Source organism: Pithys albifrons, chromosome 7 (assembly GCF_047495875.1).
Source record: "Pithys albifrons albifrons isolate INPA30051 chromosome 7, PitAlb_v1, whole genome shotgun sequence".
NCBI classification, from domain to species: Eukaryota; Metazoa; Chordata; class Aves; order Passeriformes; family Thamnophilidae; genus Pithys; species Pithys albifrons.
In genome coordinates this window covers 31,601,069-31,627,265 of record NC_092464.1, presented here as the reverse complement: position 1 = coordinate 31,627,265, position 26,197 = coordinate 31,601,069, and the positions used below count along the sequence as shown (strand labels likewise).

General features: G+C 37.8%; 1 protein-coding gene across 12 annotated transcripts in view; it reads left to right on the top strand.

The window, feature by feature from the left end:
- The first annotated feature begins 966 nt into the window (after window positions 1–966).
- The window catches only part of MACC1 (MET transcriptional regulator MACC1), a 92,181-nt gene continuing 66,950 nt past the window's right edge, over window positions 967–26,197 (top strand). For 11 of the 12 annotated variants that reach the window (XR_011698302.1, XR_011698301.1, XR_011698304.1 and 8 more), the window contains exons 1-4: window positions 967–1,133; window positions 4,078–4,209; window positions 20,749–20,863; window positions 22,934–24,942. Coding sequence is in view for 7 of the 12 variants with exons in the window: in XM_071560878.1 (XP_071416979.1) it covers window positions 4,186–4,209; window positions 20,749–20,863; window positions 22,934–24,942 (2,148 nt within the window). In the remaining 5 variants the exon portion in view is untranslated. The remainder of the gene's footprint in view (window positions 1,134–4,077; window positions 4,210–20,748; window positions 20,864–22,933; window positions 24,943–26,197) is intronic. The other variant, XM_071560874.1, reaches the window with a different exon arrangement.

Sequence of the window (26,197 nt, the reverse complement as noted above, 5' to 3'; positions counted from 1 at the left end):
AAACTACTTGCTGATTTTCACCCCACTTTGCTACCAGCCCTGGTCAAACAGAACCACTTAGTTTGGTGAAAATTGTACATGAATATTGACCCTGTCTTGTTGATAAACAACCTGGATTCTGTCTTTCTCAAATTTTTTACCCTATCTGATTTATATTTCAGCTTTTCAGAGGCAGGAATAGAAAGCCTGTGAAGCCTCTTTTCATGGAAGGGGATTTCAGCTGTGAGTTTTAAGTGCCATAAAACCACAGGGAGCAAATAACAACAGGATAGGCAAATCATCCCTTTTCCAGCTCCCTGTGACATTCCTGGCACAAAGACTATTTTTCTTATCTCTCTGTGCCTGTAATCTTGTCCTTCTAAACTTTATTCTACAAAATTCTGAAATCACTGAGAGAAACACCTGCAATATAACATAAGGGAAAACTTGCTCTTTCCTCAAGGACATAGGGCTAAAAGGCAACTCTTTCCTCCCCACCCTCCCATGTCTTTGCATTCCCTCCTCTGTAGATATCCTAGGCCACTGCCACCCCTCCTTCCCTGCTTCCGTATACCCAGTTGTATGATTCTCTCACATACCTAAACCGGTCATACAGGTTTCTGCAATTTCAGGCATTGTACTCATTGCCTGTAAATCTAATTATTTCTAACCTGACCTTTATCAGAAGGCCACTCTTTGTAGCCCTCCCAACAATTCAATATATCTGCAACATGGTGTGTGAAAGTAGAAAACCCTAACTCTGTTCCAATGGCACACAAGCAGCACATGCTTCCTCCATCTGTCCTCTTGGTGTTTATCTCTCCTCCCTAAGGTGAAACTCCCACACCACCTCTCCTGGTTTCAGGTGTAATCATAAACCAGCCAAAGACAATTATGGGTAATGTAGTCCTATCGCTCACTGCTGTCTCTTTGAACAAGTGGTGCCAGGTTCCTGCTAGACTGCACATTCCAGCAGGCACTGCTCAGCACTCTGAAGAGGGAGGATTGCCAGGTGTGTTCCAGCACCTACCTGAACCCTCAGCACGCTGGAGTTTTTCAAAGTTGGAGCAAGAATAAGAGCTCCTTCAACAATGCTGATGTCTTGAACAAAAACATAATTTGGACCTAGGAAAAAGCTCTTGGTTTCCAGAATGGTGAGTTTGCTTTTTTTTCTTTCAAGTATCATTTGTTGTTTATGTTTAAAATATATTGAAGGATCTGAAATATCAGAGTAGCTTTTTACCTAATACTATTTCATCAGTACAATACTATCCTTTTGGCCATTGTTAGTTCCAGTTGCCTCTGGAGAAAGTGCAGAACTCATGTATATTTTGAATTGCACAGTATTGTACCCTAGGGTGATTTGGTATATGTGGAGAAAGGCACTTGCCAGGTGCTGCTGAGAGCTTAAATAATAATGAACCTCTTACAATTTTTAATCAATCAATATTAAGCTGGCCTTCTCTGTCTTTTTACTTCTTTGAACTGAGCTGCTGTAGATGTGTGTGCGTGTGTCCATGTGCATACATCTTTGTGGAGTTTGTTTTTTTTTTTGTTAAATGTTTTTTTTTTTTATTGAAGCACTATATGAATTAAAACATTCCACACATGCAGCAGTTGAATTGGCCCCTGGCTTTGTGAGTTGGGATCAGGATGCAGAACACCACATAACAATCCTCCCTGTGAATAAGGCAGCTATTAGAAATCAGAGAAATAGAGTTTAAAGAGCACATGTACTTCTGAACTCTAACATATTCACTGAAAGGTAATATCTGCAGGCTAAATGGAGGCAAGAGCTATCATGCTGACAGACCTCGAACCAAGTCCCTTTGTGGCTTAAAAATGACAGGCAGAGCTGGCCAGTCTGCTTAAAAATAGACACATTGAAATGAACGACAAGAAAGAAACAGTTCTTCTACTTTCCCCACCTGTTATTACCACTCAGCTAATAACACCTTTTCTTTCATATGGGTTTAATTTTTTAAGGAGACAGATCAAAATTCTTGCAGCTTGAGAGCAGCTTTTGACTGGCTTTACCAGGAAAAGAAAATAAGAATCCTCCTGATGGAGGTAGGGGAGGAGGGAGTTATGGTAATATGCTTCTGGTTAGATCTTTGGAGGCACAAGTTGTCACACTCACAACACTCTCCCTAGTCCAAAACTATGTATTTGACAGTAGTTAATATGAAATTCTCCAACACTAAACTCAGACACTGAAGACAGTTTCACAGTGTCTATGTTGGGTGGGACATACACCACAGGATTAACAACACAAGTTCAAGCTGGTTATTGTCATGCTAGAAGCCAGAGAATGGTGTTTGCCTTGGGTACATTAAAAACAAGCAACACTTACATTCATATTCACTAAACTACACAGTACAATAATATCCTGTGGGAATGTGTTCAACAGGCTAATTACACAGAGTCACAGAATCAAAGAATTGCTTATGTTGAAACAGACCTCTAAGAACATAAAGTCCAACCATTAACGCAGCACTACCACATGCACCACCTAACCATGTCCCTGAGAGCCACAGCTTCACATCTTTTAAATACGTCCAGGGATGGTGACTCCATTATTTCCCTGAACAGCCTATTTCAGTGCTTGACAAGTCTTTTGGTAAAGAACTTTTTTTTCGAATAGACAATCTAAACCTTTCCTTGTGCAACCTGAGGCCATTTCCTCTTGACCTATTGCTAGTTACCTGTGAGAAGAGACTGATTCCAGCAGGCCACAACCTCATTTCTAGTTGTAAAGAGCAATGAGGTCCCCCATGAGCCTCCTTTTCTCCAGACTAAACAATCCCAGCTCCCTTAGCTGCTCCCCCCTTAATACCTGTGCTGTAGAGCCTTCACCAGCTTTGTTGCCCTTCTTCAGACTTGCTACAACAATATGTTACAATAGAGGGTTTATTGAGCATTTAAATATTTGGTTCAAAATCTTGTCTCATCTCTCTTCCTCCTTTTTCTCTCCCTATGATGAGAATGGCTAATTGGGTTCAATCACACACTTCTTTGTTACTCAACTTCTTTTAACTCTTTTTCATAGTGATTTCCCCATCATTTTACTTTCCTCTCTTGCCCTCTTTCTTGAATTATTTTCAATTCATCTCCTTCAACTCTGTAATTTCAGCAGAAAATAGGATTTTTCAGAAAATGAATTCCAGAGTAAAGGTGATGTCATATACTCATGGAAAACATATATCCCTGTTGGCTCTGCAACATTTTAACATATTTTCCTCTGTTTCTCAGTACAGACTAGTATCCTACTTGCATTTCTGCACATCCTTTTGAAACTGCCAAAGATACTGCTTAAACTTTTCCTAAGAAACTTAAACTAGTTTAGAAATCAATGTGTATGAGTAATTTTAGGTTGTTCCTCTGAAAGCACTTCTTATCTACAGCAAACCTAATCTTACACTGTCTGATTTATTAGGCTTTCCTATAGTTCTTCATAGTCTGCTCTAGTGTTCATTATCTCAGTAATTTTGGTTTGTGAGCAAGCATTGTCATATCACTTTTCAGTGACCTTCTCTTCCCACTCTTCAGAACTTACTCAAACCATCTATTGTGTACTTCAACAAGTGAAGGCACTGCAGTATCCCTGCCAAGGAGCAGTGGTGAAGCTGATTCAGATCTTTGAACCACTGCAAACTTCAGAAAACTGAAACAGTTTTTTTATAGCTTGAGGCAAGGGGTGTTTTGACTTCCATTTTGGTGTCCTGGTGATGAGCAAAAGCTTCTAGGTTTGGATGTACCTGCACTCTTATGGGAAGCATATACTGATAATTTACTGACACATTGCAACAATAGGAGTCCTTTCGTTGTGCAGCTGAACTTCACCTTGTCTGCCAGCCTGATCAGAAAGAGTTGGCTGATTATTTAGCTGTGACCTGCCTTATATGCCCCCAATACTGCCTCCCCCTTGTTGTGCAGGTGATTGCAAGCTGAAATATTCTGGAAATCCCATGAGTATTTTGGCAGCCCAGAAGAGGGTCTCTGAGATCTGCTTGGGATATGTATTTACAAAAGACTCCAGATAATGATTGAGTCCAATATGTAAACAGTAGGAGAAGTAAACTTTGCCATTTTCTTCAGCTTTCTCAATGGAAAAAGGATCTTCTTGAATGACTAGAGGAATTCTACCTTCACTGGAGACTCAGAGTACTTATAAATCTTTGTGTTCTTCTGCTACATACCTGTGAGATGGAGTCCTCCACTTTACTTTGGGTAAGTCATTGGACTCCATTTAAGCTGCTGTAATGGCTACCTGCTGCTGAATGGGCTACTCCCCACTGCTCATACTTTGCCATTACTTTGCACAGGCCAGCACAGCTGAACACTGAGTCATGGTGCCTGGACCAGCTCCTGGTGAGACCAGATAAGCACCTGTGTTGATGCAAAGGAGATGTAGTACTGCTGTTTTCTGGAGCAGCCAGCCAGCCACCCAGTCAGATGGCATCCCCAAGAGCAGGCTTAACCTCAAGCACAATGCCACATGATCTCATCTCTTTTCTAATACTTAAAACACTTAGGAGACTTGACCCTGCCTCTTTCCAGGCTTGCTCCAAATTAGTTCTTTAATCTCTTTCTCTTTCCATGGAGACCTATAATATTTCCCTGCATTAACTGAGGGTTCACAAGTATTTAAATTTATTCTAAAACATATTGGTTCATACTTTAATCTGCACTGACCTCTAGTTAGATATAATGATATTATTTCAGGGTACGTATTTACTTACTAATAAGAACTCCCAACAGCCTTACTTATCCATTGTGCCAGTCATCTTGCAATCATGCCAAAGCAAGCAGTTCTATTCCCTATGGCTGAATGTATCGCAAAACATTCATGTAACAACTTGACGAGGAGTTTTTCAAGTTCACACCTGAGCCTACATCTATAAAAAAACCCAAAAGGTTCGGTACACTCAAAGCTTGTGATCCACCAGTGGCAAATTATAGAGCCTAATTTTTGTCTTATGATCCTAAATGAAACCAATCTTTGGATATGTATTTACATGGAAAATAAACTATTTTTCTACATGTGCTAAGCTGCTTAATTAAAAGGAAATTACATTATCTGAAATAACTTGGGGGAGGGTCAGCTGACAAGACTTTGAAGTGGTTTGCTTTGATTCATACATTATCTCATGCAATACCTGCTCTGAGCCTTGAAGGAAAGGCTATGATGTGATGATAACCTTCTTGAGTTCACTCTGATCCACTAGCCTTAACAGGATTTCTGTAAAGGTGGGAGGGGTGAGACACAGCCGAGGCACAAGAATTATCAATTTATTCATAGTACTGCCTTAATTCCTGCAGCACTAATTGTCACTTCTTGCTCTGCATGAAATTATTGTTCCACGAACACGAGAAACGCTAGTTTGTTCTTCTGCTCAGTGATTTTCTCTTTTCTCTTTTCTTTTTTCTTTTCTTTTTTTTTCTTTCTTTTCTTTTCTTTTCTTTTCTTTTCTTTTCTTTTCTTTTCTTTTCTTTTCTTTTCTTTTCTTTTCTTTTCTTTTCTTTTCTTTTCTTTTCTTTTCTTTTCTTTTCTTTTCTTTTCTTTTCTTTTCTTTTCTTTTCTTTTTTCTTTTATCTTTTTTTTCTTTTTTCTTTTCTCTTCTTTTCTTTTCTCTTCTTTTCTCTTCCTCTTCTCTTCTCTTCTCCATTGGAAAATTAATCTGTCCTTTAATGTGGACACTAGTTCTTCAGCTTCGGACTGAAACTCTTGCTTCCAATGCATTTTATACAATCTTCAAGTGAAATGAATAACGTCACAAACACATTTCTAAAATTTCATTAGCATTGCAAAGTAACATTTAAATTTCTCAGCAGAAGTATTTTCTGATTGAAGTGTTCATAATACCTGTCTTAAGGGGTGAGAAAAGTTAAACCAGGGCCCTCACTTTCCATATATTGGACAAACAGACAAGAAGCAAAGTTGTTTAGACCTACAGATAGATGGTGCATAGGATGTGGACGGTACTGGTTCAGCCAAGCACAAAATCCTTCAAGCTAAATTCCATGTAGCTTTGAGGAGACTGTTGGAAACTAGTGTTGCTTCCTCAGTGAGATAACGGCTTTTTTTTTTTTTTGTGACTTCAGAAGTGCTTGAACTCTGATGTATGTGTGTGATTTTAATCGCAAGGGCTGAATATATGCACCATCCAAACATAAATAACTTCACTTTATCTCACCAATGGAGAGCAAGAAGTGAATTTAATAACTTTTGGAGTTACTTTTTTGCCTGCCACAGAACAGGTAGTTATGCTCTGCCAGCAATATCCCACCCACAGTTACTTGCCTGGCTTGCACTGTTAGGTGGAGAGCAGAAAAATGCTACTAATCAGGAAAATATGTAAGACAGCCCTTTGCACCTTGGAATTTCCTGGTGTATTTTAGCTGATAATGATTGTACCCTAGTCACAAAACACACAGCAAAAGGTATTATATGCACTACTCATATCTTCTCCAGATAGGTAAGAATATCCCTAGACTTTTCCTCATCTCATGTTGTAAATGGTAGCAGAAACAGAACGACAATTTCCTTGTAGTCTGAACTTAATGGAAGTTCCCTTTTTCACCACTGCAAATACTTTCTTTCTTTCTTTTTTTTTTAATAATAATAAATGATATCAGACTTCCAAGTTTGGCTAGTAGTAAGTTGTTTTAGCAGATAAATGAAAACATAGGAGAGAGTGAACACACTGCTGTAAGGTCTGTGTGTGCGTATACATCTGTAATTTTCTGCTACCTGTTATACAGAGCTGCAGTTTAGTTGTATCTGATTTTGATATGTGATTTCTGCTCATAGCTGAAAAGAGAGGCCAAACCTAGTAATAGCAAAGGCTGTCAGGAGGGTTTATGAGTACCTGCCTTCCTCTCCAATTAATTTCCTTTTCTGGGTGTGAACACCTGGGGACAGAGAAGGACTCTTGTGATATTTATGTAGTTACTTTCAATGCCCTGGTCTTGGTGACAGTTTTCTTCCCATGGCACTTGCACGTCCTGTTCTCATTCACTGATTTCCTGAGTAGTCTGGGACACATTTGGAGCTGGAATTTTAAGGGATTAGCACATGTTTACACAAATCTTACAGTAGGGGTGGAAGACACTGGAATGTGGTTATCAGTTTCTTTGTAGTTCAGTCTTTCCATCTTGGATTAGGGGTTGGACTAGGTGACCTTCAAAGGATTATTCCAACCCGAACTATTCTATGATTTTATGTTCTGTCAGCTTGTCTGTCTCCATTTCCCCTGAGCCCTGCCTTTCCCTTTCTTTGTGCAATAAACAATCAATTTCTCATAATGAGACGCTGCTTGTTTTGTACAAAGTTTTGCAGAGGGGTGCTATTCCAGCTAGTTCTAGCAAGATATAAATGGAAAAGGAAAAGGAAGGCTTGGTTTGGGTCCTAGCAGAATAGAAACATAAGTTCCAGGGCTCAGAATTGGATTTTTTTAAAAAAATAAACATTTTCAGTTAATGAAAAAAGTGTCATAATAACAGAACTTGTCCCAGTAAGACCTAGGTAAAAGTCTATGGCCTTGATTCTGCATAGGAAGAATAAAGATGATTACTTTGTTAGATGATTACTTTGCTAGAGATTTTGGCTTTGAAATTGATGTGTAAATCAAATTTGATAATTATGAAACACTCTGACAATTACAGGATTTTCCAGGTTTTGAGCTTTCATGCCTCTGGTGTGAAAAACTGTGTCTTGGTACAAGTAGATCTGGGAGGCTGAAAACCCTACCTGTTTCTTAAGTGATTAATTGCATCTCTCCTAACATGAACAAGATGGAGCAAAAGCTCACTCTTTTTCCCTCTAGGCAAAAAGGTCCCATATGAACTATGGGTTAAGCCTTAAGGTTTTTTTAACACTAATCTCTAAAGAACTTTAAAATGAAGTTACTTTTTTGAATGCTAGTGAATGATGATGACAGACAATAAAATCAGCAATGTGAGATGAATTTACACTGTAAAGTAAAATTATCTGAACTAACTTTCGCAACAGAGCAAACTGTTTAGCTACCTTTGTCAAGGCTCTTTGGCATACTATCATTTCTGCTTGGTGTGAAATCTCCTGAAGTTCTGAAGATCAAAATTTATATCAAATATTTGCCATATTCTTACTGATGATCTGCTGCCTGATACTTGTCACTTCTTGTGGATGTGACATAGCTTACAATAGCTATCAGAAAAATGCTATATTAAAACTACGAGCTTCATAGATCATGATAATTCAAATTTGAAGCAAAGTTGTACATATTTCTCTTTATTAAAGATAAAGCAACCTATACAAATACAGCCCTGGGCTGTGATCTGACAGGAGCTGACCTAAACTGACTTCATGCTGGTCAACAGTTGGACCATGCATCTCCAAGAATACCTGCCAAATTAAAGTTTAGATGAAGCTTTGGAAGCTTTGTGTATTGATTTATATACTTCAGGCTTTTCTTTCTCTTTTTGTGTTCTGCAAATATCTACTTGTCATCAATAACCTGAAACATGGAGGTATAATTACCATAAAAGGGAAACTCAAAATGACATCCAATATATTGCACAATCAGGATTACATGTGTCTGCAGAATAGAAATAAAACAGGAGTCTCCTGTCTCATTACAGCCAAGGAGTAATGCCTTAAGCAAAGTTACTTGCCGTCACATATCAAGGTGCACATCAAAGTGTGTGTTTGATTTGATGTTGCTGAGTTAAATGTTAAAGGGATATTTATGATATTTAGGGCATTGTGACACTTGTGTACTTTAATCAAGGAACCCCTGACAGTGTGAGCAAGAATATATGTGTAATGGTAGGAGTCAGCTGATTGACCTAAACAATCTTTCAACTGTGCTGTAAATGTGTTGTGTATGTTAGTCTCTATGAAAACCCCCAAAACATAAAATAACAAATTTGATTAGGAAAAAAATAAACTGGAATTTCACATATATGATTCTTCACTATATCACATAACAAAACACACATTTTGAACCTTATCGTCTTGGGAGGTAGGAGTTGCTTTAAGGTGTAAAACTCAAGACTTCCTGCCAAGGAGGTGAGATGTGTAGGGAAATGCTTTGATCATCAAAGTCAGTGACCTTTTGGAAAAGCAGTGAATTCTTCCTCCCACATTTTGGTACAAATGGGGCAAGGACAGTAAACTTATGAAGGCGAGACCAGAAAAACTGTTCCTTTAGGGCTGGCATTTGAAAGGTGTTGCTGAATAGGCTGAGTATTTCAAGCTAACACATGGCAGGTGCTTTCAAGTTTCTAATTAGGAAAATCAAAGTACTAAAGAACTGTTGTAAATGTGGTCCAGATTTCAGTTTATTTCACTTGCAAGCTTGTATTTGATCATTTCTGTCTGAAGCAAATGTTATTCTGCTGTGACTGATCAGACTGAAACTGGCCAGTTAGAGAAACTCCAGCTTCCCGGAGGCACTTATCCTAAAAGAAATGGCCTGTGCTGGTACCTACGGGGACATTGCACCCCTTGGCTGTTTAGTGATATTTGAGATGGTTGTCCGTTACTTTCAATATGCTGTAGTCACCATTGTTAGTTCCCTCCAGCAGAGAGAGATTTCCTTTACCCCTGCAAGACAGGCTGCCAGAAAAACCTCAATTCTAGACACTTGAATGAGAATTTAATTTAAAGTAATAGTTGTAAAATTATTTTGGTTTTCTATGATGTTTAAATATCCTAGTGGTCAATCAATTTTCTCTTCTTTCTGTAGTCTGACAACAGCCTACAGAGCAATATCACTTTGTATAAGAGGTGATTAAAAAGGAGCTTCCCATGGCTGCAGAACTGATTTGGGATGATAAATGACACCCAGGGTTTTTCTGTGTAGGAAGCTAGTGAGATCATGGAATAGCAGCTTTTTCAGCTGCTTAATAGTATAAAATTTTGAAATTACTCAGTCTATATATAAAATTGGATGGTGAGCATGCTCAGTGTCTGTGAAGGGTGAGCCAAAAGACACAATTGACAGTAGGATTATCACAAGGCTTGACAATGGCCAGGTGTTGCAGAGACTGCCACACCAGTGAAAATTAATTTGTTGCTTGTAAAAGTTCTTGAAGGAGTGTAGGAGTGATTGGAGTTGTGGATTGGTTTTGGTTTGGGTTTTTAGGGGTGAGGTGAATGGGGGAAGGGAACAGAAGGGAATCTGGTCATAAAATTGAAATACTGTTATTCCATCTAAGACCTACTGATCTGTAGCCCCCCACTTCTGCTAGAAAGGCAGTAAATTCAGCTGTGGTGAAAAATAGTAAAGCTTGCTGAGGCAGAATAACTGAGTTAAAAGACTGGGGGCATATTTTGAACTGATGGAGAATAATCCACTGCATTTTTGAAACATTTTCCTGGAGATTTTCTGCAGGGTTATCTGAGAGGAACTCTGAAAATTTATAAGTTTGGTTTCATTCAATTTTTTGAACAATTTGTAACTTTATCACTTCAGCCATTATTTTTATTTGAGTTTAGCAGCCAAATTTATGGGAACAGATGAAAATTTTTCTTCAAATAAAATGATGATTTTTTTGTATATAAAAGGAGGAAATTCATGATAATTTAGGGGTTGGTGTTGGGTTTTTCTCCTCTTTGACATGTGAATGGAGTGGAGAGTCTTCTTTATTATGGAGCTTGAGCCAGGGACCCTCATTTTCTGTCCTATGTTAATTCCCTCAAAATCTCTATCACAGTGTCATAGCCAATCCACCAGTGTGTAGATAGAAAGGAAATAAGAAAAAAGGAGGAAACAACTTTATGCCTTCTTTCTCTCCTCACCTCTGACATATCAAATACAAAGAAGAGTTAATATTAGGTGCTTTCTTCTTGGCAAATGGTATGGAAAGATGTTATAGAGCTGAATGGGATACAGTTCTTATGTAGTTAGGCATCCATCACTGTATATTGTCTGCTCATTCTGTGCCTGAGAAATTACAGTTCTCTCAGTTCCTTCATCAAGTTTTGCCGTCAGTGATGTTGGCTCAGAATGAAGAGCAGGAATTTGTGGGAAGGTAGGGTGCCTGTAGCAGCCTGAGGGACAAGGCTCTTAGGAAAAGCAAGCTGAAGCTCTGCTGTCACTTTTGTGGTGAATAGAGACAATGGGAGATTAAAGTCAGCATAGAAATGCCTGGGCTAACATGAGGGACTTCTCCAATTTTTTGTACAAGCATTTAATTGATTGATTTTGGAGATCAGCCAACTGTCTGGCGAGAACCTTAGGAACAGTTTCTGTCTCTATCCCTTTAGCGAGCAGGGACAAGGGAATATACAGCTTTAAGATGCTTCCAGTGGGTAATAATATCCATTGCAATATAATTAGTATGGTTTTCCTGGATAGGAATACTAGCTTTCCACTGAGATATTGCATCTAGGCCAATGGTATGCATCACCAAAGGGAGAACTGCTACTGAAAAGACAGTTGGATGCTTTGGAGCAGTGGAGAAAATGAAGGTGGTTAAATAATACAAAGAACTCCTTATTTCACTCCTCAAAAAAAAAGAGAAAATCTTTGAAGAGTGACTGTAACCACTGCATAAAAATGGATGAGTTTGTACATGTTAGTCTGCTTATTGTACCAAGCAGTAAGAACCACAATTATAAAGGCCCTCCTCTTAACAGATAGGGTTAGACAGTTCAGTCAATGAGCCTGTAAGGCAGCTAGATTTAAAAACTAGGTTTAGACACATAAATGTATGAAATTTTGAATTTTACTGTTCTTCAAAAAGAATATATACAGTGATAATGTAGACTGATTTTTTGGGGGTTTGTTTGTTTGTTTGGGTTTTTTTAATAGAATCACTCCCATTGTGGTTATAAAATTTCCAGCAATACTGGAAATCTCTCTTCGCTTTCATAGGTTGGACTTCCTCTGAAATGTGCAGTCTTCTGTGGTCAGAGATGGATTATTAAATGGGACCTGATATTGCACGGCAGTTCATCTTCCTCTGACTTCATTTTTTTGTTGCTGGATCTCTGCCATTTTAGAGCCAAACTGGCAGTCATACTATTTCTGTAAAAATATTCAGTTAATGACACTGTTAAAGTAGTAATTAAGAGTGCAATTCAGAGACTCAAATGTCCTTCATTAGTAGAGAAACTATCCTTCAAAACATGTATGTATCCATTTGATAGAAATGAGGGCTTTTTGCTTGTCAAGAGCGTGTGTGATTGTTACATAAATGGAGAGACCACACTATAATGAGAAGTAGGTTTTTTTGCTTTTAGAGAACAAAATGTGTTTTTATGAACTTCCCTCTCTTCTTCCCTTCAAAATTACAGTGTCAAAAATAACCTTAAAATATTGGCAGGTGTAGTTTAATGGACAACTCTGATTATTATTGACAACACAGGCACAAATATTTTAAATGTAATGATGTCTCACTTCTGGAGAAGACATCCAGCCAGACTCTGGGGACTGTAATTGTCATAAAAAGCAACACAGAAAAAAGTGCGCTTTCTGCAGTATACCTTGAAAATCATCTCTGTGATTAAGATTCGCTCTCTGATGCTCTCTTTGCAATTTTCCTAAACTGCCAAGGATTATTGAAAAAGTCCTTCAGTCAAAACAGATCAATACACATAAAATAGATAACAGTCTTTCCTTGTGAATATTATCAAAATTTATCAAACATATCAAACTATTGTTTCTGGTACATGTTCCCTGTGTCTGTTACATGGTCATTCAAGTAGAGCAAAATGTAATTTGTGGATGCACTGAAGAGTGATTATGCTTACTGTTATTAATTGTCTGAACTAACCTCTAATTACAACCAGAGAAACACTTGCCAAATGAATTTAATTTCTTGTACTATATTTAAGGTAATTATTTTCCCAAAATAGGTAGTTGCCAGTTTTATTAATTTTTTCCCATGTTGAGCTGATCCTGTGTCACCCCTTTTCCATCATTTCTGCGATCTCAGTATTGATCTCCCTTTATATTTCCCAAGAGAAGTGGGACAAGTGACTGGCATGATTACCCCTTCTTCACCCTGCCATTCTTGCCTTACACAACTTGGGTATTTTCTCGTCTAGTCTATACCTTTTGAAAGCTTTCCTGACATAGTTTAAACACTGAAAAGCAAATTCTCCATGTGTATTACTGTGTTAATTAATTTTTTCGTCAGTGAGTGTGTTGGTTTGCTTGGGGTTTTCTGTTGTGTTTTTTTTTGTCCCCCCCCTCGGTAACTAATATCAACCCAAAGAGGTTTCATATAAAAAGCTCCACCTGACAGTATGGGACTTCTAACATTTGTTTTCTTTCCGTTGAAGCAAAATTCTGTTATGCTTATGGAAAGAGGCTTTTCTAGTACCTTGTCTCATCAAAGGCACAGCATATTGTAGACCCCCTATATCCTTCTCCAGGCACTCATCTCAATTTGCTCAAACTTGAACACCAGAAGCTTAAAGACACCTTTTATATGCCTGGATATCACGTACAATTTCCATCAAGGTTCTCATTGCATGTTTTGCTAATGCATCTTTAATCTACACCTGTCCAAAATAAAGTGTCACTATCCAGGCAGCACACTGACAGGCAGTCTAGTTCCACAGTTGGATATTCAAGACTGGATCCTGACATGGTGCCAGCCACATCACTTTTATTACATCATTCTTAGCCTGAAAGAGCAGAAAATCCATCTTACACATTTGCAACATATCCAGTTGATGCAGGTGCTCAAAATCTGTTGTCAATATTAAGTACAGCTATAATTTCAAGACCTTTAAGAGCTGTAAGCAAATAAAACACTGCTCTTTCTCTGCAGATGAGTTTCTTAGTGTATTCTGCCTTTTCCTGATGCTGTGAAGAGAGCACAGATCTTGCAGGATTTTTTAATCACATCACTGGGCCATTTGAGACATTTAAATGTTGAAAGTCATGAGGGATTTTTTTCTCTGCCTGTGGTCAGCCCTTAAATTTAAAAGTAATTATTTTTACGAAACATCTAACTCATAAATGCCTGGTTGTCAGTTTCTAATGAAGAACTACTTCACTACTTGACCTGGATTTGATTGTCTGGAAACCAGATCTTTTGCTTACTTTCTGTGTGGATAGTAGATGTGCTGTTTTCTATATATCAATGGAAAAGCTGGAAGAGTGTTGCCAGAATCAATTCTTTGGGACAGAGGAAGCCTTTGTGGGTTTTTTGTTTGTTTGTTTGTTTTTGCTGTTTTGTCATGCCCCAGTGATTCAGAGACATAAGTGCACAGATGTCTCAGCCTTTTTCTCCAGTTGCCACTGACAGGCAAACTACTCAGTTAAAGACCCAGTGTAACTCCTGCGTGCAGCCTGGATGTGAGAAAAAGTCTAATTTAGGGGAAATAGAAGAAGAAATCAGGGTAAGAAAATAATACAGAGTGTTTTGGTGATAACATGCACTTATAAACCCATGATCACGCTGTAGTTCACAGGGATAAAAATACCTAACATAGATTTTGAGATTCCCAGTATCTGCCACTTCTCTAGGTTGTTCAAAAATGTTGACAGTTGAGGGTTTTTTTTTCATCCTAGAAAACATTTAAAATACCTAAGGATGAGCAGCAGGGGTCTAGTTTACATGCAGAAGATGGTATATACAGGCTTTGCCTTGCTCTGCAATGTTGCATGCATCATAGTGACACTGAAACACTCGTGGCACCTAGAAATGAAAGATTTATCTTGTAATGAAACTTATAAATAAAAGGTGTTCCTTACAGAATGCTTTCAATATCCACTTTGAAAGAATAGCTCGGTTGGCATCAGTCTGTAGGACTTGTGTTATTGTAATCTCAGTGAAGGAACTAGAAGTGCTTTTATAGAACCTCTAAAACTGAAGGAACTGTCTGTGCTTCTGAAGTATGTACAAGTAGACACAATAAGTGAGAATTAAGTGATTTTTAACTATTGTTTTTAGAGGTGTAAGGAAATTAGTCCATGGAAGAATTAAGCTAATAAACTTGTTCAGTTTTCTCTGTTCAGTAAAAATAAGAAATGCAATGTAGTAGTGCATAGTTAGATCCTTTAATTCATTTGTTACTGATATCTTTACACTCCATTTCCTATTTTTCAAATATTTACCTGGTAAAGTAAGAAGAAGGTAACACACTTCTTTTCTTCTGAAGCTAAAGGGAAACTGTGGAGTATTTCAGAGTTGTAGCTGAAATGCAAAGGACAACATCAAAACTTAACTACACATTCCTGAGGCTTCTGGAAAGCAATATTCACAAATTTAAAGTTTGTAATTAAAAATAAATGCTCTACCAATTATGCTTAAAACCAGCAATTTTAGAAGCATAAATGTGTCTAATGGAAGGAAGAATACTTGTCTTGTGGAGGGAGTATTATGGTATAGTCATTTTTGCTTGAATAGTGTTCTCCAAACAGGCTGTAAAAGCAGTCAGTTCTGGGTCGTGAAGGGCTGAGTGGAGGCTATAAAAACCCACTTGTGAAGAAGTGGAAATCTACTGAGAGGATGACCCACTTCAATTCCCATTTTTGTTGTGCTGAGAGTATTAGCTCTACCCTTTAACACTAGCTGAAATGAAGTATTATGAGCAGCGATCACGCAGCTGCGCAGACATCTTTTGGGTCTGCAGAAAGCCTAAGCTCTGGGTTCACTGTGAATAGCCCTGCAGTTCCTCCAGGGTCATACATTTTCAAAACAGTAAAAAGTAGGTACCAAATTTGGCAACGACAACAAAGTAAACCAGTAGATATATCAACTGAAAATTCTTTTCTATAATTATATGAAGTGGGAAGTAATAGGGTCATACTAAAACATTTAGATTGCTGCCAATTATTATTAAGGGCTGAGAACTCTCAAGGTTGAACATTAAAAATCAATTTTGTTCCTATTCAAAGTGAGATAAAGATGCTTTCTCTTGACTGCCTCACATGCATCAGGTTAAAATAAAGGCTTCCTCACTTCAAATGAATGTCTCATTTGATATCCTGCACTCCCATTAGCTGCAGACCACAGTTCAGCCCTGTAATCAAAGCTTAGTAACTTGGATCCAAAGAATTCTCATGGAACTCTGAGCTGTGTAAAGATGTTTCAGGCCACAAGAATCAAGGGACTGATAAAATATGATCTATTACTGTAACAAATGTTTTGCTAGAAACATGTTAGTCTGCTGAAAATAGGCAGTGTTTTCAATTTGTTTGTGATGTGAAGTGCCTTCTGAAACAATCTCTCTTCTATGTATTACTGTATTTAGAATTCCTTTTCTTCTCTCTATATTATAATTTAAATAATTCAGTATATTCAGTATTTGGTCAGATAAGAAGCACTTTATTTAACATTCTGGTGCATTTACCTTGCTCCATTTTCAGAAAGAAATTTATGAAGTCTAACAACCCAACCTATACAACTTGTAAGTAATTTTCCCCCATGTGACATAAAAATGAGCCTGAGGAATGATACACAACTCTACTACCTGTTTTTGGTGCTTATCCTGTGTGTGCTAATGCATAAACTTAATCCTCTGGATATAAAGTCCATGAGTCTTTGTGAATAAGTATACGGCTGAGTAGCAGTATCTGCATGGAGAACATGTAGGAGTCCATTGGAAGACATGGCCACAGGAGAGCTCTGTTTTTAACACAACCTGCTTTTGAAGAATTAAGGTGGAATGAAAGGCAAATTGCTAGTGTTTTGCTCTGGGATGCTGATACTCTAAAAACACAGAAGAATGTGTGTTCTCTCTCATTTTTGAGGGCAAAGGCAGTGGGGAAGTGACTATTCTAGGCTTTTTTAAAAAAATATTCTTTATTACCACTATTTTAAACACAGCAGGATATGGGTTTTTTCAGTAGAGAGACTGGGAAAAAAAAGAAAGAAAAAGGTGCATTTGAATTTTGAAAGACCTGGATGAGATTTCTGGAGACATCATATGAAGCAAAAATGCCATTTGCAGCAAAGCTGTGTCCTGACTTCTGTGAGACTGAACTTTCTACCTGAGACTTTCTTCTTCCTCTAATGAATTTTTCTCCCCCTGTGAAAGTGCTGCTACCTGCTGGCCACCAGCACTCTGAATCCTGAGTCCCCTGCTCTTACCCGTCACGCAAACCACAACAGAGTCCACTCGACTGTTTCTTGCTCTCATACAGAAAAATGCCACATCTCTCAGCAGTCACTCAGATTCACTCACTGGTCACCTTGACAGGTGATCTCTTTCCAGCCTCTTCACTTCTTCATTCCCTGCTCACTTCCTACTGTGAGCTGACATACCATCAGTGAAATAATTCCTTGCGCCATTGAACACTTGTCAGTTTACACCTTCCTTATTCAGTAGTTACAGCAAATAAAAAGCTTGATCTCTGGTTCTTCCTATTCATAATTCTCTCTTTTTGCAGAAAAAGGTTTTTATCCTTTTACTTTTCACCACTATAGCAATATATCCCACATGCACTGTTCTTGCATCTCTTGTGAATGATTGTTCTGAATTTGTCCAGGTAAGTGCCTAATTAATAGGGCTGTGCTGTCAAAAGTTTAATTTGAGATGCTATTTTTTCACAGAATGTACCCATGGAAAAGCTTGAGCTTTGGGGTTTCATATTTTCTTAGTCTCATACAAAAGCACTGGAGCTTTAGGCACTCCCGGCACTAAGAATGGAGCACAGGAGAGATAGGACACAATCCTGGTGATAGTGGGTCCAGAGAAGAGCAACAAGGCTGGTGAAGGGACTGGAGCACAAGCCCTATGGGGAGAGGCTGAGGGAGCTGGGGCTGTTTAGCCTGGAGAAGAGAAGGCTCAGAGGTGACCTCATCACTGTCTGCAACCACCTGAAGGGAAGTTCTAGCCAGGTGGGGGCTGGTCTCTTCTCCCAGGCACTCAGCAATAGGACAAGAGGGCACGGGCTCAAGCTCTGCCAGGGGAAATTGAAGTTGGATATCAGAAAAAAATTCTTTGCAGAGAGAGTAATCAGGCATTGGAATGGGCTGCCCAGAGAGATGGTGAATTCACCATCCCTGGAGGTTTTTAAACTGAGATTGGATGTGGCGCTGAGTGCCATGATCTAGTAAATGGACTGGAGTTGGACCAAGGGTTGGACTTGATGATCTTGGAGGTCTTTTCCAACCCAATCGATTCTATGATTCCATGATTCTATAATGTAATTCTGTGCAGAGGGCATATTGCCCAGTACCCAATGATGTGTGTACAGCTTGTCCCCAGCATTTCCCACATCCCTTGACATGATGACCAAATCTGGTCATCTTTTGCCCAGGAATGTTTATGTATCCCACTTTCTTTCATCCTTTTCTTGGCTGGCCTGAAGAAATGCCTTAATCATTAGGGCTCCCCCATCATGCTCTCATACCAAGGAATGCTTTCAAGAGGCTGGAGGGTTATTTTTGAAAGTGGTTTCCTTTTCAGTATTGCCTTTTCTGTCTCTATGCCAGGCTAGTGGTGAACATTTTGAGGAGTTCCCAGAGGGAACTTTTAGTAAATTGCTTATTCTATTTGCAGAAGTCCTTAGCATTTATAAAACTTCCATATGCAATCTTATGTCTCTGTCGATATACTCCCACTGTGTAAAGAGATTGTTTTTCTTTCTTGTTCTCTCTTCCTCCTCCTTCCCTATGGGTTTCCTGTTTTAGCCCCTGTGCATCTATTTACATTCTTGTACCCTTTCCTCATCCTTACTTGCTGCCTCCCACTTTATACAGCTACTGAAATAACTGTGGGTGTTTTAACTATTTAAAGAACTGTTCTTTAATTTGTCAATTGATCAATAAGAATCAGTCAGAGGTTAATGCTGGCAACAAGTACACTGATAATGTCAAAAGTAAATTTACTTTTTGTAAATTTATTAAAATTTTAAACTATGAATTCCTTACCCCAGTGTGATTAAACCTTCCCAGTGTCTAAGTAGAAGCCCAAGATAAAATGTGTGTTTGTACAATGCATTCAGTTTCTCAACATTTTGAGATGCAGCAGCAAAGCAAAATTTATTTCCTTTGAAGGAGTCTGTATACATTATCAAAGACACTGGTGCTTATCAGACACAGATAGAAGAGTGATATCTTTATACAGGTGTGGAATGTCAGGTCTTGGAATTAGGGTATTGGGATTAAATAGGCATTTCAGTTTCCAGTTTGGTTCTTGGTAGCATATTACTAGCAGAAGCCAAGTATTGGACTTGGATGCTATCTTACACTATCAGCTGAAATCAGGACTTCAAAGGCCAAATAACAGATTTGTGGTAACATAAGAACCTGAAAGTCTGTACAGCCCTCTGAGCGGCTGGGTGACTGCCCAGCTTAGACTGACCTCAGCCTTGCACCCTGTCTGTGTACAAAATACCACCTGAACAGAGTGCTATTAGCTGAAGATACATCTTGTGAGAAGAACAAAAAATACTAATTTATATTTGCAAGAAAAAAAGAGAAGTCTTAAACCACGGCATCATGAAACAAAAACAGACTGCCAGCTTCTGCTTTCTGTGCAGTAATGCTTGGATACAAGATATGCTTCCTTTTCCCATAACTCACTTACTAGAACTGTAACTGAAAATTCCTTTTTCTTACAGCCACAGCAAAACCAGATATTTTTTCTTGTTTTCCAATTTAATAATGATAAAACCAGATCTACAATTACAGCTGCAGAAGTAGCAGGCTGCAAAATTTTACTCTTGAACAAAGCTGACTGTTGTATCCCATGTATGGAACCAACAAAACTTCTAGATGTTTACCTTCTCTCTTTTTTTTCCCCCTTGGGATTTTTTGCTTGTTTTTTGGCATTTTTTGGTTTATTTTTTAACCATACATCTTAGTGTATCTATTGATCATCAGCATTTATACCTCACTGCATCTGTGGGGATTCTGGGAAAGTCACTAAATTATCTCTTGATTTATAACATTAATTTAAAGAGCTCCACTGCACAAAAGATCTCTAATATTTTATTTCCTCAAGTTTCTGTTTCTGTGATACAGTAATTTCAGCATATAGGTTACCAAATGCTCCTTTGAAACTCCTGCAAGTCCTTTGTCTTTAGGAGACATGGCAGTAGAGATTCATCCTTCTGTTGCCTGCCTCAAAGGGATGTCTGTTCTGCCCTGCCTTGTCAATGGGTTTGCTGTTGACTCTCTTTTAAGCACAGCTTCTAGTTTACAGCTCTCCTATTGCCCAGTCCACAAGGAAACTGTCAAAATGAAACAGAGTTTTTTGTAGCCAGAACAAGGAAGAGGAAAGGCCTGAATATCCTCTCTTGGGCTGTTGTTGTCCTGGTGTGGGCCCCAAGGAAGGGTACTTCAAGTCATTCTTCGACAGACTAAAAGGAGACATCTGACCTGATCTTCTTTCAGGGAAAAGCATAAGAAGAATAGTAATACAGAAAGGGATGGAAATACTATTAATCGAGAAAGAAAGCAATAGATCTATCTCTTCCCTTTTAATGATTGTAGTCAAACTTAACTGAAAACAAGAATTAGGATGTTTATTTTTTTGAAAAAAAAAAAGGTTTTATTCAAGACTTACTCAATGGCAGTTATTGTAAAATTGGCTCAGTTCCAACTACAAGACAATTATGTGTTATTGTACATCACCATGGACTGAGGTTTATTAAATAGCAGCTGTGGCATCTGGTGGGTTTGATGTACATTAGATAGTAAGACTTGCTCAGGATTGTGATGGTCTTGGGCAAACTCCATAAATTTACTCATAAACCATAACTTCACTTTTTATTTCATGTCACACCACGGGACCAAAGATCAATTATTCTTCAACAAGTTTTCAAATTGCATAATTGTTGATGTTTTATATGCTTAAATGTTTTTTAGGAGGAAAGTTCTTCCAGCAGTGGAACAGATTCCTTAAGCAGTGAAGAGATTCCACGAAGCAGGTCAGAGGGTACTTTGATTGATGTAGATGACCGGACAACTTCAGACAGCTACAGTATGTCTCTTCTGCTATTTTCTGTGCTTAGGCTGTTCCATCTTTATTTCTGGAAAATCTCTTAGGCAGGCAGGTTGGGAGGAAGAGTTGAAATCTTTAACCTTATATCAACAAATGCTTTTTAGGGTACGTCTACTGGGGAAGAGAAGAGGGAGTTCTAAGTCAAGTTATATTAATTCAGGGTTTTAAGAACGAGGAAGACAAGGAAATTTTTGAATTAGCCCAATTTGAAAACTGGATCTCAGCAAAGTTGATTTATTTTACTATTTTAACCCCAAAGTTAAGAAAACTTCACCTTCCACAATGTAGGCATTCTCTTAGTTTCTTGTCCAGCAGGAAATGTAACAGTGAGCTTGCTGTGTGAGTTGTGGAGCAAAAATTATTTCCTCACTAACCTACTGCACCTGTGTATTTTATTCTGTTACCTTGGTGTGAGAAAGTGTTCATCCTAGTGGCTCAGGCTCTGCTACAGTTTTAGAAACATGCCCTTTAGGATGGGAAAAGAACCCCAAGAAAATGCCCTTTTGTTATTTTTGGGCATAAGTAATTTATTTTTTAATAGACAATAATATTCTGACTGTAATGGCATCACAGCTCAAAGAAAGCTTTTGGCCTATGGGCAGAAATAAAAGGAGTTTTCAGCGAGTGCTCAAGCAGCCTAGCCCCATCTGGTGATCCCAGTTAAGACTAGGTGCTTGAGGAGAAGAAGGCTGCTACTGGGCTCAACACACCTGGCAGCTCATCTGGAAGGCTCTTGTCAAGACAATGTTACAGCTTTGCAGATAGGCAGCTGGGAAGCAGGTAAATTCCACTTTGGTACTTCCAAATTGTCAGTTTTCTTGAATTGTGGAAAGGCTTCATGGTTTTGGCTCTTTATCAAACTTTGACAAATGAAACAAGAGGAAAAGTTTATTTAAAAATACATAAAAATAAATCTAAAAATTTATTTATTTTTATTTATTTTTGTGCCTGTCATTATTGCAATTAAGTAATAATAAGTAACCTTGGAAATGGAAGGTACTATGGAAAGGGTAATAATAAATGCTATAGTTATTCTGAAAAAACAGGAACAACCAATTTCTCTAGAAATTTAAACTCTTTCCAAGGACGTATGAAGAAGGGATGGTATAACGTCCATGTGTAGAAAACAGAATAGCAAACTGAAGTAATAGAAACCCTTAGCATAAAAAGTTACAGGTACTCTATTCACTGCAAGAACTGTAAGTCTCAACCAGTAAGGCAGTTTCTATAAACAAGTGTTTATATAAAATAAAAGGACATCTGTTCTTCTGATCAAATAGACACTACTGTTAATTATGAGTATTTTTATTAGAAAACATATCTAAATATCCTGTATAAACCCGTATTTGTCTATCAAAATACAATCTCAGAAAAAATAGCAGTTCCACAGACATTTTTCTCCAAATTTCAAGGTGCACAAGACCTCATGAATTATATCAATAATTTTTTTCTAATGGAAAGTTAGTATAACAAATTCTGCACACATTGAGATAAATTGTAAGTGTGCTGTTATCAATTAAATGCATGTGCACTACCATGAAAAGGAATCCTGAATAATGCATTTGTCTGTACAGTCTGTAGTGTATGAAAAATGAAACAGTAGTTCTTTAATCTTTGCAGAGTTGGACAAAAAGGAAAGAAATCCATAGCATTTTGTAAGATGCAAAATATTACTATAATGTAATGGTTTAAGCCTTATGAAACCTTATTGTATTCAATGCCAATTAATAATCATAGGAGATGATAATGATCAGCACCTTGAAGAGGATGCTTTTCATCCTTCAACACTAATTTGTTATCCAGAACTAATTTGTTAGCACTCTTCTATTAAGAAAGATTCTTAATTAAATCAATATTGATACTATTGAAAAACCTGAAGGAAAAATATAGGAAGGATTTTTATGTATTTCAGGAGAATAAATTTAGCCACCAGTTAGTTTAACAGACTATCACTTTGAAATGAATGGAATGTCTCAAGACTCTGTGCTTTAGGAGAATGTCTCAAGACTCTGTGCTTTAGGAAGTGCATCTATTTTTTCTTTTATACAGATGTCAGTGAAAGGAAACTGGATTTGGATATTGACTGGTCTGGTGTATTCAAACATGCCCAAGCTGTTTCCAAAACTAATCCTTTCTGGAACGAACTGTCAGGCTCCAACCCTTTCATACATGACATAGCTGCTTCAAATAGAAATAAAAATAATAAATGCCTTTCTATCTTAAAAGAAAAACCTTATTTGTTCTCAAAAGTTTCTGGCAATAGAGACTCTTTGGATTCCTCAGGTGATGAGCTAAATATTGATTGTCTCTTAAGAAAGACTTCATCAAGAAGATCTGGACGATCCAAGAGTGTCTCTGACTTCCTGGATATTGTTGATAACCAAAGATTTAATCCTCACAAGACAGCACCTCAAAAAACTACAGCCTCAGACATGACATGGCTTCAAAATGACCGTGAAGCCTACAAGATGGCTTGGTTGAGACACCGACAACTCACACGATCTTGCCTAGATTTAGAAGGCATGAGCCATAGTCCTGGATGGGCACAAACACAAGCTACAGACATTCATGTAGTTTGTAAACTGAATCATGAAGGAGGTTCAGTACAACTACCTGACTCAGATATCAACATTCATGTCCCTATGGGTCATGTATTACCAGGAGAATTCCAAGAAGTTGGTTTAAAGGCTATCCTGTCTAGCACTGTAAGTCCTCTGATAGAACTTACGCTGAGCAACCTCAACACAAGTGAAGCTATTTTCCTAGAGGTGAAAGTTGCAGCTCAAGTGAAGAATGATCCACTCAGCCAAGTTATGAGTGACATTGTGTGCTTTTTTAGTCTCAATAAAGACGGGCCTTTTAAGAAGCTAGAGAATTGCTACATTTATCAAGATACCATACAAGTGAAGCTAACGGACCTAAGTCATGTGATGTATGCAGTGATTGCCATACAAGCAAACAAAATCCAGCCTCCAGCAACTAACATCTGGAATTATGTTCATAGAACAGTCTCAGTTGGAATTTATGGCCCCAAATACATTCATCCATCTTTTACAGCAGTTTTTACAGTCTTTGGTCATAACTACATTCCAGAAAAACTCACAATTTGTGATATAAAAAAAGGGGGGAAAAGTATGCCTCCTGTGGTGTTTCAGCTGTGGGGAAAACATACATTTCTGCTTGAAAAACCACAAGATCTAAACATTTCTTTGGTATCCTGTGATCCAGATTTTGAAGTAAAGACAGAAGACCAAAGCAAAAATATTAAGGAGGAGGACTTGAAAACTGGTAAAATGGTCCGCCAACAATTCTTGTTTACCCTGCTTGGATGTAGGGAGGTGCATTTCTTTGTCTTCCTTGTTCAGATTAAAGCCTTACAAAGTAGCCAAGTTACACAGTTCCATGTTACTACTCCTGATCCAGCTCCAAAATTAAGTAGAATTTTCAATAGGCCAAAACATTTACAGAACCGCAAAGAAATCAAATCTGCGCCTTGGCTTTTGATGCCAACAGTAAAATATCCAAGGTTTCAAGATAAACCATTGAGCATTAACACTTATGGAGTGGCTTTGAAAACTGTGTTACGTCAAAATAAGATTGACTATTTGCTGGAGTATTTTAAAGGGGATACAATTGCACTTCTTGGTGAAGATAAAGTTAAAGCCATTGGACAAACTAAAATGAAAGAGTGGTACGTAGGAGTACTCAGAAGAAAGATTGGCCTTGTACATTGCAAAAACATAAAAGTGATTTCCAAAGAACAAGCTATGGATACCGCTGATAGTGAGCTAGCAACCAGGAATCTTGTTGAACAAATTGCATTGCCATTCAAAAAACTGACTTACATCTACTCAGTAGTTCTTTCGACAGTATCAGAGAGTGTTTATGACTGGAGAGCTTTAGCTGAGGTGCTAGGATACTCACATATGTCTTTGGATGACTTTAATGAGGCACATATTGATAAAGAATCAGAGAGAGTTGCACATGTTGTGAAGAGGATGAAGCAAGACTGCCATGCTAACAAAAAAAAAAGACTATTTCTTTATGAACTCATTGTTGTAAGTATTTCATGAACTAACTTGCTTATTGAGACTGCATTGCTAAGAAACTGCTCAGTAGTTAAGTATGAATAAGAAAACATGATTCTGCACCCTTGCAGGAATTTTTACAAACCTGAATATATTACTAAAAATTGTAGACACCTATAGACAGAAAATACATTCAGAGTCTCATGAAGGACAATACTTTGACAAACTAGTTCTAAACAATCTTCTGTTAATGTTCCAGGAACCTTGCTCACTTAGTAGGTTGACTGAGTTGATTTTTTGCTTTTTAAATACTTATCAAAATAGTTTTGTCTTTTGTCATAGTAAATTGCTACCCTGAGAAATTCACATTACTATTGAGAAGTATTAAGTAAACTTACATTGTGGAAATACCATTATATATATTTACTTGTCTATGCTAAGATGTGTGCCTAACTTAGCTTCATATGTTTAAAAATAAAATCATGATACACATGTTGAAGACAGGATTTTCTATCCACATATGACTTCTTCATAGTCAATGTTGTAGCAGCCTAAGGACAATATTGCAAGTATTTCAGTATGTACTTTCATAGGCCTTATTTGTTAGCCACTGGACAACTTCTATGTGACTAAATGCTCTTATACGTGAATCAAAAGTGGGTTTATTCTAAATTCTTTCAGGTAGTAAGTTGCACTGTTCCATCCTAATTTACTTACTTATCTGTGTTCAGATTAATTTGGAATTAATAGCTACTTAATACTGTCCTTGGCTCTGACTGAAAAGTCGACCAGCCTATTAAGGGACAGATTATAATTAAATTTCTGATATGAAAATAAATTATTATAAAAACTGATGTTTAAAATTTCACATTGTAGCTATCATCTAAAGCCCTTTGATTAGCCTGAATTGTAAACCTTAGCAGAACTTGCTTCTCATAACTAGTCTATACCCTGTGTTGGCAGCAATTTTAACAGGATTCAGAAAATTGTGGCTGCAGTGGCCATTTACAACTCTTAAAAGCACATTAAACTGTATGGAATAAAACAACCAGTATGAAGAACAGCAAAGTCTGTCATGTCTCTGTAAAAAAAGAAGAGGGAGACCTGACATAAAGGTGAAAACTATTCAAATTTTTGATTGAATGCAGTGAAACAGAGTTCATTACAGAACAGGCAAAAAGTGGAGAATAATTAGAATAAGATAGAATCATAGAATGGTTTGCATTGGAAGGAACTTTAAAGATCATCTCATTCCACCACCCTTGTCATGGACAAGGACACCTTC